Raw genomic sequence first — 8,859 nt, forward strand, 5'->3', positions numbered from 1 at the left:
GGTTACATAGTAATAAGTCACTGTTCATGTGCACTAGGAAAAATTAAAAAAATTCTATCTTTTACTGCTCTTTGAAAAAGTTCTGGTTTGAATATTCTATTCATAAAAATGAAATAAACATATAAGAAACTTACATTATAAATGTGATTTCCACAATACAGTTTACAAGCTTTGTTTTGTGCCACACATTAATTTATTATTAGGAATTATTCTAAATAAATTATAAACAAACGTATATGTGCAATTTTATATTATATTTATTTTCTATGCATATATAAACAGAGAAGAAAAAAATACGTTCTTTTTTTTTTTTTTTTTAATGGCACTAGGAATTGAAGCATTCCTGCTAGCTCAGGAGCATTCTACTACTGAGCTAGCACCCCCACTTCTTTTTATTTTTTTTTTTTTTTGAGGCAAAGTCAAGCTACGTTGCCCACACCAGTATTGAACTAACAGTCTTCCTGTCTTAGCCTCCTCGATAGCTGGAATTATATGTGTGAGCTACAACATCTGGCTTAAATCAATATGTATTTAGTCTGTTTGTTTTTACAGTTGTAGATATTGAACCAGGACTCACGATGGACAAGCCCTGTATACCACTGAACTACAGCCCCAGTCTTCCCTGTAGAGTGCTTTTGCAAATTGTTCAACTTCAAAATAAAATAATTACATACACAAAAATACCCAAGAAATTAATTCTAGTGGCCACTGAATATCATGGCCACCAACAACTGCATCTCACTTCATTTTCTCAGAACACCATGCTGTTCTCCATATGACAAAATCCTTCACAGCACATCTGGAAGGTAGGAAAACCATTATCAAAATACTTCAATTAAAAAAAAAAAGAGAGAGAGAGAAGTCAAATCTCAGTGCAGTTATTTTCCTGGTTGTACCTCTTTGAGAGCAGTACCAGGGAAACTTCCAAAGGGAAAGGAGGACAACAGGCAGAAGACTGACCTGTGGTCAACACCAAAGAGAAAACTGCACTTGAGTGTGAATTTACTGAAAAAGAAATGTGGTGTCTCAGAGGACTGAATGTGGGGAAGGAAAAGACCTACAGTTCTTGGTGGCAAGTTTGGAGAGGCATTATTACTAAAGAAGGAAAATATAGCAGAAAATGAGGGAACTCTGTTTGATTTTTAGTGATGATGCAAATGGGAGACAAATTGGGAAGTTTAGAATCTGCAAGAAAAGAGGCAAATAAACACAAGTAAAAATACCAGAGATCACAAATTGCTTCTTTAATCACCAAAAATAAGCATAAAATAGTTTGATGTTTTATGAAACACTGGAAAAGCAGAACTAGATGTCTCCAAATATAAAGAAATGATAAGGAAATGGAAATGCTAATTACTATAATTTGATCAGTATATCATGTTTACATGAAATATCACACCATACCCATAAACATATGCAATTATTTTGTTAATCAAAAAATTTTAATAATTAAAATGTTATTTAGTATTGATTTAAAATCCTAATGAAGCAAGGTATGGCCAGGTGCAGGGGTGCACACCCGTAATCCCCTCAGCTTGGAAGGCAGAGGCAGGAGGATCGTGAGTTCAAAGCCAGCCTCAGCAATTTATCGAGGCACTAAGCAACTCAGGCAGACCCAGTCTCTAATAAAATACAAAATAGGGTTAGGGATGTGGCTCAGTTGCTGAGTGCCCTTGAGTTCAACCCCTGGTACCCCCTACTCCCCCCCCCCAAAAGAATCAGGATATGGTGGCAGACAACAATAATCCCAGTGATTCAGGAGGCTGAAGTAGGAGGATCACAAATTGAAGGCCAGACTTGACAACTTAGTAAAACATGGTTTTAAAATAAAAAGTGCTGGGGGATGGATCTCTGTGGTATAGCATCCTTGGGCTCAATTCTCAATATGACAATTATACACCTATTTATATAAATTAAATAGATTTTAATATCTAAATATTTAATTCATAAATATATATTTAATATAATAATGTAATTAACATAGAAATATAAATAAATTTATATACATACTTGGATATATGTATATGAATTTCCAAAGAAAATTGTATAAAACAGTGTTCAAACTCATTTTACGAAAATAGTATGCCAAGTTAAAAGTGACCAAAAAAAAATCCCTACCAAGCCATAAGTAATGAGTAAATGCTTGATAATATATGAAAGACCAAGAACCTTGGACTTCTAAGAAGAGAGATGCAATGCCAGACTCATTCATACAAGAAGAAAGATAATTAAACATAACCTTTGGTTTCAAACTTTATTCCACTAAAGACTTCTCTGTTCCATAGAAACATAGTACCTCTTTCATCTTGCACAGTCTGGGCAGTCAAAACACTTCTCAAGTGAAGGGCATGCCCAGAAAATAAACACTGGTCATTAACATCAGACTTTAACACCTGTTCACCACTATTGGGTCCCTGTGGCTTAAGACTGTGCAGTAAATATTCTTGCAAAACTTTTCTAAAATATTCAACAGAAAAGCTTACAGACCAACAGATGCCATACATTGTTATGAAATGAAGGTGACAATTTCATGATTTTGGTTTTCTCTGAATTTTCTGTCTTGGTTTTCTTTTCTCAGTTCATCAAAGATATTTTTGCTTTCAGAAAGCATTTCTGTTCTGTCTACAAAAAAGAATATCTTGCTGTTCTGTTGTTGCCTATTTGATTTCCTTTTCTTCTCCAGGTTAGAAAGTTCATCCAGAATAAATTGTTCTTTAATCTTGCTGCTAACATCCTCCTTGTGTGTAGTCAAGTTGTCGGTGTAGACCAACACACAGCTATCAATGGGAGATACCCCACAGCTGGGCATCTACATGCATAGAAAACATATTGAGGTTTCACAGCTAGATTGGAGCTGCAGTCCCAGACAAGCCCTGTGAGCCTCAATAAGACATTTGACATAAAACAGTTCACAAAAAGAGGAGAATAAAATTAACACAGAGAAATCAAGAACATTCTTTCTTTCTTTGATAACAGGAATTGAACCTAAGGTGCTTAATAACCACTAAGTCACAACCCAGCTTTTATATTTTAATTTTTTTTTTTTGAGATAAGGTCTCTCTTAAGTTGCTTATGGCCTTGCTAAATTGCTGAGACTGGCTTTAAACTTGAAATCTTCCTGCCTGAGCCTCCCAGTCCCTGGAATCAAAGGAGGGCACCACTGTGCCTAGGAAGAATCTAGTTATCCAAACACAACAACTAGTTCAAAGACACATTAGAGAAAACTGTACATTACAGCAAAGTCAAAGATTGCAATAAACACAAATATAAAGAGCAATATAAAAAGGATTTATGAGGAAAACTTAAAATATCTCTAAAAATCACAAATTATAATTGAATAGATGGAAAAACCATACTCTTTAATGTTGTCCTTTGATAAAGGTGACTCTTTTCCATAAATAATTTTATTAATTTATTACAAGATCAACCAAATGCCTACAGATTTTTTGGACCTAGACAAACTAATATTTTTAATAATTAGTAGAATAACTGAAAGCGGGGCTGGGGATGTGGCTCAGGCGGTAGCGCGCTTGCCTGGCATGCGTGCGGCCTGGGTTCGATCCTCAGCACCACATACAAACAAAGATGTTGTGTCCGCCTAGAACTAAAAAATAAATATTAAAAAAATTCTCTCTCTCTCTCTCTCTCTCTCTCTCTCTCTCTCACTCTCTCTTAAAAAAAAAAAAGAAAAAAGAAAAAAAAAAGAATAACTGAAAGCATTGGAGGCAAGATTTATCCAAAACTATATACATTCTAACATGACCCTATTCAAAATAGTGAAATACTGGTGCATGAAAACACAAATATAACACTGATTCAGAATAGAAACAGAACTAAGCTCTGAAGGCATTAAATATACTTTAAAGAGCACTTTTTAAATATCTAGGTATACATAAACTTTTACATTGATAATAATATGTGTTGGGGTCAGGACACATGATCACAAAAATGTGTCCCTTGACATATTGAATATTTTCAACTAAAGGAATTTCAGAATATGACAGAAACAGAAAGGTCACTCTTATCCCACCATTCTTCCCTGAAGCAGGTCATAAAATCCTCATTTGTGAGATATTCTTCCTACATCTAGAAAGAAAGCAGCATTCTTATCTGTGAATACATAGGAATGCAGAAGAAAACATGAGCAAGCAGGACTTGTTAAATTAACTAAGATTATATTTACCATCAAGTAATACTCTTTTGCTCTATCCTGTTTTTTTCCAGAATTGCCTATTCTTCATCAGACTTCCTTTAATCATGAGCCTAAGATGGGTAGATAAAAAGAAAGCTTTCCTCTCTTTAAATCTGTTAACAGGACAATGGAATCAATTGAAGAGTCTCCCAATGGTTAAATTTTATAATATTTGGGTTTCCATAAAATGATAGTCACAGATTTTTGTGTAATAAAACGAGAATGAATAAATGCATACAGGTAACAATTAAGGAAAAATCTTTCTCTCACTGTACAGAGTTATAATTTCACAGGAGAAGGTAACTAACAGGATTCACCAGACTTCAGAGGACATGCTCAGAAAAGTCACTTAGTACAGCAAGCTGCAGCATAGCAGGGTAAACAGTGTTTGGACAAGCACCACTGGCTTGACAGGCTTCCAGACACGGTATCCCAGAAATGTTCACATAAGATGTGCTGCTTCTTCTGTGAGGTAGCAATCGCTATGATTTATGGAAAACATCTTGTCTTAAGTTGTCTTAAGTCCCTGTGAGAACTTTCATGTCCCTCTTGTCACATAGCCATGCCAAACTGTGTAACTAGTTATATCAGGAAAGCTGTAGATATGTAAACTGGCCTGGTTACACTGGGAAAGTTTCAAGGTTTAAATGATATATTACAAATCATTAATTAGACTTCCTACTTTTTTTTTGTCTCCCAGACCAAGAGTCAGTTCCAAACTTCCAGGTATCCCTGGAGATAAGTTTGAGCTGTCCTAGTTAATGAAAAAAAAGAAAAGAAAAAAAAAAAACCTGCACAAGCACTGATGGCTAGAAGGAATGATGGTGTTAGAAACAACACCATTTAGCAACCATCATAATAATTGAATCAGACAAAATTCCAGACTGTGAGCAAAACCAGCAGGTAAAAGTTTAATGAGGAGCAGGATATCTACATATTCTCAAAGTAATTTCTTTTATACTACATTTTTTTCCCTAAAGAAGGAACTAGTAATTTCACAGTGGATTAAACTAGCAGCTGCCACCTTAGGTAAATCATCAAAGTTAACATCACCAATAATGGGACAAATTGACAGCATGAGCTTCCTGATAAAGCACATTGAGAAGGACAGAGCATCACTTCTGTGATGTTGCTGTCAAAAATGCATCATTTGAATAGAATTATTAGTAAGCATGAGTCAAATTAAATTAGAGGACAATTCACAAAACAAGTGGTCTATAATTTTTTTATTTAAGTCAAGGTCATGAAATCCGAGGAAGGGCTAAAGAACTCTTATAGTTTAAAATAGACTAAACAAACAAATAAATAAATAAAAACAAAAATAAAACAACAACATGGCAAATAAATATAATGCATGGTTAATATAGAATCCTGCATTGCAAAAATAAAATCATTTAATAACTACATTAACACAGCAATTGATATAATCAAATATGAACCATTGATCTATTAAAAGTACTTTATCAATGCTCTAAATAATTAATTTGATGTTTGCAATATGGTTGCATATTTTTTTGAAATCCACTTAAGCATTTAAGGATAAATGTGTATATTGTCAGCAAAACAGTATTAAGTGTTCAAACTTTCAGAAATTTTCAGACAAATAAATATATTAAAACACAATACAATAAAACATAATAAAATAAAGTACAATCATTCTCTGGACTCTCGGAAAGTAATTCCTTGACTCAAATTTAAACAACTGTGAAAATGTCCATTTTGCTAAAAGAACAATTTTATAATGACTGATTCACCCACATAGATAAAATAACAGTGCTGATCATTGACAGAAGCCTAACGGTTACAACAATAAAATTTATGTATCATTATTTCATTTTTAAAATAACTTATACATTATAGCATTGCAAAGGGATGAATATGGTTTTCATAGTAAAGAGAAATGGAACATACAGTAAAACACATTCTTCAGTTTAGACTTATGATTGAGAAAAAAAGTTTAATTGCTAAACATTTTGTTGATTTTGTTGGTTAATTTTGGCACTGGAGAAAAGATAGCCTCTTCAACAAGTGGTACTGGGAAAACTGGAAATCCTATGCAACAAAATGAAATTGAACCCCTGACTCTCACCATGCACAAAACTTAACTCAAAATAGATCAAGGACTTAGGAATTAAACCAGAGACCCTGAATCTAATAGAAGAAAAAGTAGACCCTAATCTTCATCATGTGGGGTTAGGTCCCAACTTCCTTAATAAAAGTACTATAGCACAAGAATTAAAATCAAAATTCAATAAATGGATGGAATCAAACTAAAAAGCTTCGTCTCATCAAAAGAAACAATCTGTGAGGTGAATAGAGAGCCCACATCCAGGGAGTAAATTTTTACTCCTCACACATGGGGTAGAGCACTAATCTCTAGGGTATATAAAGAATTCAAAAAGCTAAGCACACACAAAATAAATAAATAAATAAATAAATAACTCAATCAACAAATGGGCCAAGGACCTGAACAGACAATTCTCAGAAGAGGCTATACAATCAATCATGAAATATATGAAAAACTGCTCAGCATCTCTAGCAATTAGAGAAATGCAAATCAAAACTACTCTAAGAGATCATCTCACTCCAGTCAGAATGGCAGCTATTATAAAGATAAATAACAATAATTGTTGGCGAGGATGTGGGGAAAAACGTACCTCATACATTGCTGGTGGGACTGCAAATTGGTACAGACAATATGGAAAGCAGTATGGAGATTCCTTGGAAATCTGGGAATGGAACCGCCATTTGACCCAGCTATCCCTCTCCTTGGACTATACCCAAGGCATACTACAGGGACACAGCCACATCAATGTTTATAGCAGCACAATTCATAGTAGCTGAACTGTGGAGCCAACCTAGATGCCCTTCAGTGGGTGAATGGATAAAAAAATGTGGCATATATACACAAGGGAATTTTACTCAGCAATAAAAGAGAATAAAATCATGGTATTTGCAGGTAAATGGATGGCATTGGAGAAGATAATGCTAAGTAAAGTTAGCCAATCCCTCAAAACAAATGCCAAATGTTTTCTTTGATATAAGGAGGCTGACTCATAGTGGGGTAGGTAGGGGGAGCATGGGAGGAATAGATAATTCTAGATAAGGAAGAGGGGAGGGATAGAAAGGGAGGGGGAAGGGGATTAGCAGGGATGGTAGAATATGATGGACATCATTATCCAAAGTACATGTATGAAGACATGAATTGGGTATCAACATACTTTATATACAGAGATATGAAAAATTGTGGTATATATGTGTAATAAGAATTGTAATGAATGCTGCTGTCATTTTTTATTTTTAAATGAATAAAAATAATAATTTTGGAACTTTTAAATATAATATTCCATGAAGACATATTTGCTATGAACCACTATCGATGAAGAAATCCAAATTCCTTTTAACATGAACTATTTAATACCCATTTAGTGAAAGGGAAATAAGTGTTAAGAGATTTTACATAATGTATTTAAGATCACCTAGATTTCAGTAACAAAAGCAGGAGAAAAACTTGGATTTGTTTGGTTACAATATCATTAATCTTTCTTTTTCTTTTTCTTTGGTGTTTTGATTATGTGCATATTAGGGAATTATTAAATTGAATTAACATGTTCATCATTTCATTATTGTTTTTTCATGGTTAGAACCTTTAAGAGCTAATATTTTAACAATTTTTAAGTACCATTGCTCTCACTCACTGTTCTATGCTTCCTAACATTAAGTAAAATCCTACAGTTCCTAAATTGCAAAATGCTTAGTCATGACATGACATATATATGCCTAGGCACTATGAAACCTGCAGTTTTCACTTTTTCTCTGCAAGCCTCCTGTTAAGTGCTTGTGCGCATAGGTAGAAAGGGGTATGGGGGTATATCTAGGCTTCCAAATAGTACTTCTAGTAAATAAAAAGAAAATAAAAATTTAGATTATGGGGAAAAATGAAGAATAGATGATATCCCTTGTGATAGACATATATTCTAGTTCATTTATCATTTTTTTAAATTATGACATTGTTTCAAGAACAACTTCTAGTTCACTCAGGATATAAGTAAGAAATACTGAGCAAAATAACAACAAAAAATCTATTTTCGGTTTTTATTCAATATTTCACATGAACCCTATGGCAGTGATCTAAAGAATTTGCACTTTCTCATTCCCCTAATAATAGGGGAACATGTCCAGATCACAAGATCAAAGTTGGGAAAGATATATTCAATATTTACCATTATCCTCTTGTATACTTCTTGTTCTAGAGATTATATTTTACTAAAGAAGCTACTCACTTCATAACAAAACTTCTGTTAATTTTAATGTGGGTTAACAACACAAGCTATTGATTATTCAAGGTTATATATTATCTGTCCACCTAGATTTCAACTAATCTTACTTATGAGTAGTAGCGTGCTTGCCTTTCGGGTTTTATAAGTACATGCTAATATCAGCTAAGGCTAGAAGTTTTATTTCTCTTTTTTCAATACAATCACATTTCTGATTTGTACTTTATAGCATTAGCTACATTGCTTAATTATAAGTAGCCATAACAGACATCTGTGGGTTTGTCTGTTGGCTCTCAAAAAGCAGTGGTCTATAAAATTACTAAAATTGTAGATAAAAATTACAAAGCATTTTTCATATATTTGTTATCATTTTGGAGTGTTTATTTCCGG

General features: G+C 33.6%; 1 protein-coding gene across 1 annotated transcript; it reads right to left on the reverse strand.

The window, feature by feature from the left end:
- Window positions 1–2,574: 2,574 nt before the first annotated feature.
- On the reverse strand, window positions 2,575–2,809 carry LOC143401020 (ASNSD1 upstream open reading frame protein-like). Its single transcript, XM_076857991.1, has 2 exons — window positions 2,667–2,809; window positions 2,575–2,620 (listed from the first exon to the last, which is right to left on the reverse strand). The coding sequence occupies exons 1-2, from the start codon at window positions 2,807–2,809 to the stop codon at window positions 2,575–2,577; spliced, it is 189 nt and encodes a 62-aa protein (XP_076714106.1).
- Between the last annotated feature and the right edge of the window lie 6,050 nt (window positions 2,810–8,859).

Source organism: Callospermophilus lateralis, chromosome 6, assembly GCF_048772815.1.
Source record: "Callospermophilus lateralis isolate mCalLat2 chromosome 6, mCalLat2.hap1, whole genome shotgun sequence".
In the NCBI taxonomy this organism is placed as follows: domain Eukaryota; kingdom Metazoa; phylum Chordata; class Mammalia; order Rodentia; family Sciuridae; genus Callospermophilus; species Callospermophilus lateralis.